Here is a 12,888-nt window from a genome sequence, read left to right as displayed (position 1 = left end):
CAGTGTGGATTTAATGTGCTGAGAAGTTTTATACCAAACTTGTCAGTCTTCAGTGTAGCCATTATGGTGCTGTGGAGTTTGTAATATCGACCTTCCAGCACCATATACTCTTAATGGCATCACTGCACTTAAGGTGCCCAAGAATGGCCCTGGGTACTGTAGGGGCAAAGGGCTCATGCACCTGTGCCCACACCACTGGCATAGGGCACCCAGCTAGAGGGGTGACTGATGTATGCCAGGGCAGTGGGGTTGTGGGCATGGCACACAGGGATGTGTGCCATGTCGACTCCTTATTTAGTTTTATACTTAGGCACTCAACCTGCAAAGGCAGTGTGTGGGTGCCAAGGTACAGGGCCCCTAAGGATGGTACAATACGTGCTGCAGCCCTTATGGGCCTTCTCTGGTCACCAAGCCCTGGGTACCTAGCGTACCATTTACTAGGGGCTGACAGGTGGCCAGAGATGCCAATTGGGTTTTAGTTTCAACACAGTTTTATGGAAGGAACACAGGCCCTGGGTACCTGGTTGGCAGGAGTCCAGGGCACACTCAGTCAAAGCACATCAGCAGTTCAGAAAAAAGTGGGGGCATACCAATGCATGAAAGATGGCACTTTCTCACACAGAGTTCCACTTGAATTCAGCGTGTCTTAGCACAGAATGGAGGTCTAAGTTGTGCTCTAACTGGTGATGTTAATTAAGTACCTCTCAGCAAGCACGTAAGCCCTTCCTGTCCTCCTCAGAGACACCAGTGTACCTCGGGATGTGGGTTTCCAGCCCATTCCCTTTGTCCAGTGTAGATTTCCTTCCAAAGACTCACTCATCGCCCTTGTACTGTATTGTGCTCATCTTCTTTGGTAATAGGAGCAAATACGACCCTTAATCTGAGGCCAAAACACACACTTTGCCCAAACAGAACTGGTATGATTGCAGACTCTTGGCTCAAAAACCCACAAAACTTAGCCAGCAACTAAGGCCCTGATTTAGATCTTGGCAAAATCGGCGGTCCGACCGCTCTATTTAGATGTTGGCTGGTCACTGGAGGGAAGACCGCCGCAGTCCAGCTGCCTCAACACGGAATCTTCTGCTGCGTCAACAGCGCCACAGCCAGAAGAGGCTGGTGATGGAACTCCCGCCAAGATTCCAGACGAGCGGATTACGATGTGCCTGAGGCAGGAATCCCTCTAACTTTGAGTTGGCAGAATCAAAGAAAAAGAGGTAAAACATAACGTTTTCGTGTTTCCGTTTCCCCTCCATCATCTAGGTCCCTCCTTTGCTACTCCGACATCACCACCATGCAGTAACAACTTTGTTGTCACAGATATCTAAGGTAAGGTACATGTACTCTTGTCTTGGGTATCGTGTGCATGTGGCATGCAAGAAGTAACACAAAGGGACATAAATTGCCTACATATGTAGATCATGGAAACAAGACACGTGTATGTACATAAAAATAAGTGGTACTTACCAGTCTCCATACCCCATAAACCTCACTTCATGAAGAATCTGCCGCAAGCACAACAGGAACATCTAAATCGGCTGGGCGCAATCCCACCGGCCCGACAGCGGCAGAGTACTGTTACCTAGCAGAGAAGGCCGTCACTGCAGCGGTCTTCTGTCTATAGCCGCAACATCTACATACATTGGGTGGACTGCTATCTGCTCAACTGAGTATTTAAGACAACCGCCATGGCGAGACAGCGGTAAGACCTCTTAGATCTAAATCAGGCCTCAAGACAGAATGTTCCCCCAGGAGTGAAGAAGCATGAAAACCTTTGAATGTAACAAAATCTCCAATTGGCTTCTGATACTGTAAAATAAGTGTGTGCCAATTCGGCTTTTTATTGATCCAACAACAATATAATGTATACCATTGAGTTGCAGAACATTGACAACTATCATTCAAGAGCCCAGGAACAAATAGGCATGTATAAAGCTCCATAAAGCAGGTATTTCCTGAATCAGATAGACACAAAAGCAGAGATAAATCACAGGGAATCAGATAAAAAATCATCCATAGTATATATGAAGTATAAGCTGTCTTCAAGACGAAGTAAAGAGAACATGTGCCTCATTCATACAGTAGAAATTTCAAAAGCTTGGCTACGGGCCTTGACTAAATAAGTGCGCGAACACACTGTAGTTTAATTACAAAGTGTACAATCCATCCTTAAAACAAATGAGTGAGGATATTTAAATTAAAGAGTTTGAACAGAACAGTGGTGATTAACCCATATTATCCGCTTTGCAACATGATAGGTAAGAAACAACTTACATCATCTTTATCATTCACAGGTACTCCCAATCCCAACAGAAAATCAACAATGTCTGTATGTCCAGCAGAACATGCCCAGTGCAGTGCGGTTCTTCTATCCTGCAATGAGGAAAAGACAAAAGTAGACAACCTCAGTGTGTGGTAAATGGATGCGTAGAGAACAAAAAAATATGTTTGGTCCAAAAATTGTTGACATAAAAGTCAAGTTGAAAAAGGTATATTAACCATAAGTAAAACAGTTATCACAAGGCCTTCAGCCACTCAAAGGGGAACTCCTCTTGGGTTACTGTTGACTAACAGTCAGAATTCTATCAATTTTAAAGTAATGTATTTTGGTTAAATCTGGCACATGTTCAATCAGTATATACTTAGTATTTTGGCACTGTAAGTTGTGACAAATGTTAGAAAAAACAGCTAAAAGGTCCAATAGAAAAAAACACGTCTGGCCTTAGTCGCAAACTTGGAGTCATTTCCCCACTTACTGTGTCCCTGATGTTCACAAGCACAGTCCAATTCCTCCATGAAGTCAAAAGCTAGATCGGTAATCATTTAGCAGGCATTCTGCCTCAAGTGGAAGTTGGCACCTTACAGCTCTATTGACAACAAAGAAAGGTCTGTAAGGCAACTATAGTAAGAAAGATTGCAAATATCAGCAGGGGTTTAAGGAGAGGAGGAATGACTGCCTGCTTAAGAACTAGAGGAATGTCTCAAGAGTCGGCGGAAAGGAAAATCAGGCTTGGGTCGTAGATGTGAGGGCATCAATACCTAGGTTTATGACTTTGGAGTTACACAAGTCCAATGACGGGGAAGAGGGGTGGTGTCGGATTAGTTGACAAGGTTGTACTTATGAAAGTAAGCAGAGTAAGGAATCCATGAGAAGTTGCGACCATCCATCAGATAAGCACTGGTAGCAAACTTATCGCTAAAGGAGTTCATTGTGTTAGTGAAACCAAATCACAAGTAATGGTCATAGTGATTTGCTCAAGGTGGGTGATAAGATTCTTGCGGAGCCTTGTGACTCCTTCGCCTCACAGATGAAGGATTATTTGGAGGAGTTTTTAGCTAAGTCTGACATTTAACAATGTGCACATTTTTTGTGGGACGTTCGTTGCTATATAACAATAACAATTATCAAACCTCTTTGATTAGTGAAATACCAACTGTGTGCAACACCGTTAGAAAAAAGAACTAGGAAGCTGCAAACAGCAGTTCACAATAGTCATGTTTTATAGTCCTGTTTTCACACTCATGTCCGATGCAAAATGTGCAAATTACAAATGGATCACCAAAGTTCCATTTAGCTTTCCCTGTTTGAGAACCTGTAAAATGGTCATGCATGTTAAGTTTACACTAAAATGTATTGGAAAAGTGCTTTTCTTATAGTTCTTGTTTTGAACTTTCTGAATAGGTTATTTGTAAAATGCATTGATGTCATAACTTCCTGACGCAGACAGAGAGAACATAAACTGATAGGTACTTTGACCTGAAGATTAAATAGAAATCTTTTCAGATTCTTTGCGACTGGCAATAAGAGCGTCTTAGTAACAGATGTACTGGGAGACTGCAAAAAGCCCTACCAGCTAATCTGATGCATCTGTTCCAGGATCGACCAAAAGTACCATCTGAGAAGATCTCAGGGAGCAAACAAGTTTATACTTTGTGAATTTAGAGCCCAGAAAAGGGAGAGGTTGAATAAAACACTGTGTGGTCCAACATAAGAGAATTGAACAAAAAAAAAATTGTCACTGATAACCAGTGCAACTCATGCAAAGTAAGGGAAATGTGATCATGTTTTTGACGACTCCAAGCAAACTGGCTGCGGGAATCTTAATAGGTTGAAGTCAAGCTATGAACCTCCGGGAAGCTGCCAGATCCCGGTGCAATAATACAGCCGAGACTTGTTCAAAGCTTTGATAATGCCGTAGTTACTTGCTGGTAGTCTTCATTAGTCTGAGTGTATATCTTCTTGCCATTGTCACTGCCTAGTCAAAATGCACTCTACATTCTAGACTTCCCATTCCTCCAGGATGGCCTTACTTAGATCCTAAAAAAGTAAGTTAGCCCTCATATTTCCTGTTACTCCAAGCCTCGATCATGTCTGAAACTGAATCTTTTTTTGTGGAAGATAGGAATGGGAAACCTTGACTATGGTGAGGAAGACCAAGACTTGGGGTAATGACATTTACTACAAAGTAACCGGAGCATTACCTCCTAGTCTGTTTTCCTTGCCCCGTCATTGCCACTGAGCAGATATCAAAGCAGATATCTACTTCATGACTTAGTCACACAAGAATTAGCTGCAGATAAACAAGGCCAAACAAATACATTCAATGAAAATCAGTGCGACCATACCAACATTATTCATATGTTACTTCATATATTACATGCCTGTCAACACAATACTGACAAAGCATTTGCTTTTGCAGAACGTCCTCCCAGATGCGAACAATAGTGATCCATAAATGTGCTAGGGGCAGGCTAAGTTGCTGTGTTACAAATATCTTCTACAGGGGCACATTTGAAAGATACCCAAGAACCTTCCATACCTCTTGTTTGTCTGTAGTGCATTTGAGACCCAAATTCTCTCCTCCCTGGACTCATAGGCTATAAAAATAATCTGCTTTATCCATCTACTCATAAAGCAACTAGAAGGTTTCAAACTACTGCCTTCTGCATCAAAAGTAGTAAAACAGGTTATCAACCTTCCTGAATTCCTCAGTTTTTGCCAAATAAGCGAGAAATGTCCTCTTAGCATACAACAGATGTACCAACGACTCTTCCTCGAAAACAGATCTGGAGCTAATACCGGAAGCACAACCGCTCTGCTGTTATGGGACTGTGAAGGGGCCTTTGGAATGAACTTCAATTTGAGTCTTAAAACAACCATGTCTGGTAAGATCTTCAAAAAAGGCTTGGACTTAAAAAATAAAGTCAGTTCTCCCACCCTCCTGGCTGAAGGAATAACCACCAAAATAACCACCTTGAAAGGTACGAACTTTGAGAGCAGGCCCCCTTCCTGTCTCCTCCCCTTTTCGGCAGGAAGACAAGCGGGTAAAATTAGAAAAGCCCAGAAGGAGTGCCCACCTCTACCTACCCCAACATTCATGTGGGGAAGGCGATGTGAAGCCCAGTCTTCTGTGCCCACCATCTTGCAGATGGCAGGCACTCTCCAATCAGTGTTAGGGATTGCGCCCACTCCTACACATGTTGTGAGCACACCAAGGGAGTTGCCACCCTAAGGTCAGTAGCCCATTGGCCACTGACCTCGAGACCCCTAGAACGTCCTCTAAATACAGTATTAAGGGCAGCCCTGAACCCAGAAGGCAGATTCCTGCAGCCTACGAAGGACAAAAGATGTCACCCAGCTGAGCAGACTGCAGAGAATAACTAACTTGGCCCCAGCCCTACCAGCCCGTCTGCAGTTTCCAGAGACCTTGTGCCAAAAGTGTCCTTGTCCTGCAACCAGCAATCTCCACAACCCCTGGGAAGATTGACTGCCTTCAACAAAGACTGGATCTCCTGTGACCAGCAGCTTTGTTCAAAACAATCACCAAACAAGCATTGGCATAGCCAATAGGTCTCGCTTTTGGGACCTTACAAGTATTTAGTTATGCAGTACAACATCCTTGGTGCAACATCAACCGTTGCATGGATAAACACTTATAAGGTCCCAAAAGCGAGATCTATTGGCTATGCCAATGCTTGTTTTGTGGTGGACTGAGGTGCTTAAAAGTTTTTCCAGCATTAATCTTTCATATATTCATTCACATGCTGGATTTTATCATTGCCAGGCTCAGAGTCCTCTACGTATAAGTTTAAGCATCCGTGTAGGAGTGCACTCGCTTATCATTGTAATTTGCACACCCTATCCACACCCTGCTGCCAGAGAGGCAGGAGACAACCCACACTTGCAAAAGTCCAAAAGAGCAACTGATTGGCAGTAAGAAGCCAGCTTGAATTTAACACCAGCAGCTGCTTTAGATCCTATGCATTTAATTCCAACGTACTACAATATTAATTTCGTGATTAACATATGGCAGGTAACCCTATTGCTTGCTGCTTCATATCGCAGGGAATAACAAGTTTAATTATTACACAACCCAAAGGCGCTCTCATCGATATGGTGTTCAAATCCATGATATGCATGCTACAGGAACTTCAATCTACTATTTCACAAGCAAGAAGTCTTCATCTACAGTACCCTATTGTTTCATTTATTTATAAAGAGAGTTTTACATAGCGAGAACAAGACCCTTTCTGGGATCAGAGCGATGTACAATAGTATAGAGTTAGGTAGTTAAGATACAAGTGAGAAATAACATCTATAAAAATCATTGGTCATGGAAGTAATAGTTACAGGGGCAAAATATGGAAAATAAAGAATCTGAAAACAGGAACACAGTCTCTCGGAGGTAATAGTGTGAACCCGACCCTTTCGGGTATTTGGGCATTGTACAACAGTATACAAATTACTCTTTAAAATGTACAATAGTTAAAGGTATCTCTTGAAACAAGAAAACAGCACAGCGAAAGGTTTTATATGTTGTGAAGATTCATATTGCACATTAAATCCCTGAGAAAAGTGTTCATCTTCTTTTCAGAATAACAACACTCATGAATTTTTAGCCAGTTTTACTGAAAATGTCTCACCAGCATCCAGTAAGCAAAGGGTCTAACGTCTAGTGTTATGTTATGCTATGTTATTATTAATTTATAAAGCGCTATATCACCCCGAGGTATCTAAGCGCTCAGTGTCTATTCCGTGCACAATGAAATGACTCAAAACAATCAACACTCACCACAACTACTGCAATTCTAATGCCACTAGGCAACTATGACCCTAACATTTAAAAAAAAAAAACTATTAACATGAAGAATAGATTAGGCAACTGGATTGACAAACCCTGAATAGAAACCCAGGTAGTTGAACAAACACAAGACTTTATAAACATGTGACTATTGGCTCACTTGTTTCAACATCGAGTTATCTTTCAGCCTCCATCAATATTGGAATATCATCAAAGCACTATGGATTAAAGCAATTTTAATAACTAAAAACCAAAACCTCATTCCTTTCCTGAATTCATTTTTTTTTTGAATATTTTTATTATTATTAATGGATTTTCGATATTAGGTTACATGAATGCGACACATAGGAGAAAGTCCTGTAGCAATCAGGTTAGTACTTACATCAGTTGCTATGCATTTGTCTCCAGCCTGAGCAAAGGGAAATGAAGCATAACATACGCATCCAATAACTGTACGCAAGAATAATTATAAACAACCACAGTATTGCACAAGGGACACCAGTACCATATTCTCCCTGCATGGCAGGGGAGTAAAATTAGACATCTTGCACCAAAACCCACACAGTGCAGGCGCGACCAGGCATACTCTAGCCAGTAAGCATGTCAAAGACAGAACAGTGCTGGCCCAGTTCTGTCCACAGGTATTATTCCAGGCAGGGAATATGCCAATGCACGTGCTGTTTGGACGTTAGGCGCATTCCCAAGTGTCAAGGCGCAGCTACTCCGTCATAATGCTCCCGTTCATATCATTGTTGCATCTGTTCAACATCCAAATAGTTCAGACTCGCTATCGGGAACCTCAGTGTGTCTGTACCTTGTAAAACTCGCTAGTGGTTTTTCGGGCGAAGCCCAGAGAAAGCCACAACTGGGACGACATGCAATATCCCATTCGGAGGATAATATACCCAAACTCATACTTAAGAAATCAGGAACCGAACAATATATAAATCAGAACAGTTGAAAGAAAATAAAAGCTTGTGTGTGTGTGCAGGGTGCACGTGCCGCCGTCCGGGTGGTAAATTGCCTATTGCAGTGGCGGCCGCTGGGGGTGGGGTGGGGAGGGGGGGGAGGGGGGAGGCGGAAGGGAGGGGAAGGGGGAAACGGTGCCTGCGCAGCAGCAACCAGGATGGGAAAGTTGCTTCCTTGTAGAGCACCTTGGGAGTACCATCAGAGTAGTCTCCCCGCCTCAGTGTCGTTCTAGAAATGGGGAAGGAAGCGAAAGTATGCCTAAATAATGCCTCTCTGTATACACACCCGGTGAAAAGCAGCTAAGAAGTCATCCCAGGCCTGGGCTATAGGGTATTTACGGAGAACGGCGGTCTCCTCCCTGTGTAGCGCCACGCTCTCTGCTCTCGCCCAGTTATCAAATGAATGGCGTCAGTATAGAGCCTGTGGAGGATCACCATTTTTCCAGCGCTTGGTAATAAGCCTTTTTGCGGTTATAAGTGCAAGGTCCCAAAACCTAGCCGAGACTTTCGTCAACTTTGTCCGCCTATAAAGGCCCAAGAGACAAGCCTCACACGTGTGTGGTAATTCGCCACCCGTCCCTGACGCCAGTGTGGTCGAGACTGCCGTCCAAAAGGTATGTAGGGAAGGGCATACCCAGAGCATGTGCAAGAAGTACGCATCTAGTAATCTACATCTAGGACAAGATGCTGTTGTCAGCCTAAAATAGCGGTTTATTTTGTCAGGGGATAGTTATGCTCGATGTATAATATAATATTGAATGATTCTGAATCGGAAGTTGCGCGGTATTTCAAGCGGTCCAGCCAGTACCCTATCCCACTCCTTGTCTGTCCAGTCCCGTCCCTAGTCCATTTCTCTCGCAAGTGCTGTGGGGAAAAGTGTGTATGTGTGTGCAAGGCCTGCGCTAGCCAGTGCACCAAATGGGATCCATTTCCCATTACATGCAAGTATTGTATCAGTAGATGGGGCGGCAATTCCACTGTGAGATCACCCCAGGTTCCCGTAAGTACACGTACGAGTGCTGCGTATGTGAGGAATTGGCCTGCCGGAAGTCCCGTGTCTATGACCAGGGTCTCAAATGGAATTAATGCGCTGTCATCGTATAGGTCGCCCAGTGTTTCTACGCTTTCCTGAACTAATTCATAAAGCTAATTTTGATTCCGAGACCTGCTCTGTTTAGGACCTGGTTATTTGACGGGCCAATCTCACAACTACGATTATGAGTCAACTCTGTACTGTCAACCTGACCAGGAGTGACAGACCTCTTGAGGCATCGACCAGATCCATTGGCAACGGCCATGGGAGAAGCAGTCTTGATCTGCTTCACCAAAGTCTTCAGCGCTATGAAGTGGCCAGAAAGCGGCATCATGGTGTTCAGCAAAAGCCCATTATAAATAAATATAAATGAATTAGAACTCGCATGTTTAATCATGTAGAGTCTACTGGGACTAGACAACTCCAGCAACCTAGAGATTTCACAAACCTTCAGATCCGACACCCCATACCCACTCCGACATAAGATTTCGATATGAATCAGCTCTGGGTAGGCTGTTTCAGGAAAACAATTGGAGCATTTTTCGTGAAACTAAGGGCTGGACCCAAATAAACAATAAGGGGACCACTGACATGTGCATAGGCCAATAAGATGCACTGGCAAAGTTGAGGTTCAGCTGCAGGTCGGGGGTAACAGGACTGAAGGAGGTGCCCAGGGAAATCTTGTAAGATCTTACCTGTACTAATGGAGCAGGGCAAATGTACAGTGCATGAACTGAGTTGGACCGGTAACATCCCTCACGGAGTTGGGCAACTAAACATTATACGCTATCAGCTGTATAAAAGCACTTGCATACATCGGAATAGACTGATAATGGTAACAGTAGTAGTACAGAAGAGCAGTTGTACAAGGTACACTGAAGACAGACACATAATGAAGAAGGCTTGTGTGCAATAACCAGTCTGCTGTCAGACAACATTAATGGATTAGGGAAAGGGAGCATGCAAGCTCCAAGTTGGTGACAGAAGTGAAGCAGTTCTGTAGATGTGCAGTACACACTCTAAGATGAAGATAGCTCTGAGAATTGTGGCCTTATCGGTGCTAATTGGCAGACGTGATGTCCTGCACGCTCTGAGAATGGGCACAACAATGCAATCAATATGGGTACTGACGGCACTGATGTACCACTGCATCGATCGAGGTAGATAGCAGTACTGAAGGAGCATGACTGGCGTTCAGTACACACTTTGAGGGAAGAGACAGCACTTGTTGACTAGGGCAGATGTGCAATATAATCTGGATGGTTGTTGACAGCACCGAAGAAGCAATGCATACTTTGAGCTGGATGACAACCAGGATAGAGCGAGGCAGGTGTGCAGTGCACACTTTGATGGTGGGGACAGCAAGGCAGGTGTACACTGCAATCTGTATGGGCGATGACAGCATGGATGGAGCAATGCACACCTCCAGCTGAACTGTAACACAGATGGAGTAGGACAGGTGTGGAGTGTACGGCTGGGAAAGGGGCAGCACTGATGTAGCATGGCAGGTGCACAGTCAGAGCTGGTGACAGCACCACTACAGCAAGGCGGGTGGGCAGTGAAAGTTCGAATGTAGACAGAAGCACTGGTGAAGAAAAGCGTTATCCAAGCTGGAAAACACCAATGATGGCGATGGACAGCTGTTTTACGTGTATTCTGAGCCTCTGACAGCCCGGATAGATGGGAAAGGGCAGGTGTGCAGTGCATGCTGTCACTGGGGACAATACAAGCTGGGGATACCAGATAGGCAATGCACAGAGATAACAATACTGTGCGCAATATGTTTTATGAGCTAGATGACGGTGTAGGGCAGTGGATAATCTAAGAGTGGTGCCTAGGGAGAGGGGCAAACAGATAAGGGGTGGCTATTTGACAAAGGATTTCTGCTGTGTACACTCTAAGCTGAATGACATCTATTATCGAGCAGGATAGGTGCAGAGTACTGACTGCTATTGTAGGCAGAGACCACAATGCTCGCTGTGACCTAGGAGCATGTGGAAGGCTTTAATGACTCGTTTAACGTGTTGACATCACACTCTGTGTCCTAAGTTGCTCTGAAAGATAAGGGCAAGTAAAAGACCTAAGTAGCCAGTGAGGAGTCTGCTCCTCTCCTGTGCCCTACTATGGGGACTAGAGGTGATGCTCCTGCCAAGCTGCCTTGCATGAACAGAGCAGCAGCCAGCTCGCAGCAGCCAGCACACACCATCCTCCTGCCCCCTCCTTAGTAGCCCACCCCCTCCCTACGGCCAGACACTTACTCAGATAGTTGATGCGGAGCTCAGAGGGATCACCGAGCCCCAGGGATCGCTTCCGGACACCGGGAGCATGTGGCCAGTGCCATGGGCCATAGCAGGCGGGGAACCCGACCTGCGAGGGCGTGCTGGGGCAGCAGGGAGCGCACAGAGTCCACCACTGCAGCCGCCTACAGTGCGGGGTATGCACTCAACCTCAAACCTCTTCACTGCGGGGGCCGCTGTTTGCTAGTTTTGAACTGAGTCAGGGTCAGTCTGTGGCTGCGTGGTGCGTGCTGACGTCACGTGGTACCAGTGCCCCGGCCCCCAGCTCCTGGTCGGTGCTTGAGCGGTCATTGAGCCTAGGCTTTCCCATGAGGACACGAACCTAAATTACAACGTTATTTTAGAGAAAAAACAAAATGAATGGTCTGAATTACTTTTAAAACCATCTAATCAAATGCTTTCGGGGTGTTGAGCTTGCATCGATGCTGTTATGCTGGCTGGAAGTTTTGCCCTATGATTTCTCTTACCACATCTCTAAAGTTCACGCGGTGGCAGGAGGAGGAGGGGCAGGGAGAGGGGGCAGGGGGAATGTGCGATTCACTTGCGGGAGCGATAATTGCTACCATATGGTGGCACGCACTTCCACAAGTGGATCGCCACACGTGCACGTGTTGCCATTGATGGCATGAGCGCTGCATAGGCAAGACCTAAAAAGGACTCCAAGCCTGTTGAAGACAAAGAAACCTGGCACCTGGAACCACCACTGAACCAGTCGCCTATGGTCCGAGCTCGAGTGGCCCACTGGTTCCAGCAAGGTGCCCCTGGCGCTCCAGAGTCAGAGTCCACTGTGGGATGACCCCTCCAGTACTCCCCGACATCGCCTGCAGCTTCTGCAAGGACACCCCCCAACCGCAAGTGGCCCGGTAAGGTGATATCCGAACTGAAAAGGCAACCCTGCATCTGGGTGCCCTGGAGAAGAGGACCCGAGGTCCACCTATGTCCCAGAGCCCTCCAACTTGCCTGCCCAGCTGTTGGTTCCTCCCGGAAGACTTCCTGAACCGAGCCTGCAGCCAAAACCCAAAACCTGCAACTCCCATTGAAAACAACAGGGCACCCAACGCCAAAACAGCACCTTGCACCCGGCCGTCTTTGTGCGGCTGTGGGTGCACTTTGTGTGCTAACTTGAACACCCTTGGCCATGAGCTTAACTCCAGGAGCTTTGCTTCTTTAACCGTGTGACCTGCTTCTGAACAGCCATCAACCGGAGGCCCCCTATCACCCATTGGATAACATTGGGCCTCAGTTCTCTACACCCTACGTCCTACGTCCTATGCCGCTGAGGGTTCTTTTAAAGTGCATCGTTGACCCTGGGGGAATCCTTGATCTAACCCCAGAAACCCAACTCCCACAACCAAGTACTTACATGTAAACCGATAACTTCATTTCCTCCTATAGGATTGCATGGACTGCTTTTCTGTAAAATAAAGTTCCAAGTGTGGAGTTGGAAACTCTATGAAAAAACATACAAGTTTGTTTTTATAACAAATTGCATTACTTACCTTGATCCAGGA

The 12,888-nt window shown here is 45.4% G+C and overlaps 1 protein-coding gene across 1 annotated transcript in view; it reads right to left on the bottom strand.

Moving 5' to 3' along the window:
* PSMD10 (proteasome 26S subunit, non-ATPase 10) overlaps nucleotides 1-12,888 on the bottom strand; it is a 111,854-nt gene that overhangs the window by 64,986 nt on the left and 33,980 nt on the right. The window contains exon 2 of the mRNA XM_086918469.1: nucleotides 2,272-2,370. Coding sequence (XP_086774595.1) covers nucleotides 2,272-2,370 — 99 coding nt within the window. The remainder of the gene's footprint in view (nucleotides 1-2,271; nucleotides 2,371-12,888) is intronic.

Source organism: Lissotriton vulgaris, chromosome 4_1, assembly GCF_964263255.1.
Source record: "Lissotriton vulgaris chromosome 4_1, aLisVul1.2, whole genome shotgun sequence".
Lineage (NCBI taxonomy): Eukaryota > Metazoa > Chordata > Amphibia > Caudata > Salamandridae > Lissotriton > Lissotriton vulgaris.
This window is presented reverse-complemented; position numbering and strand designations above follow the sequence as displayed.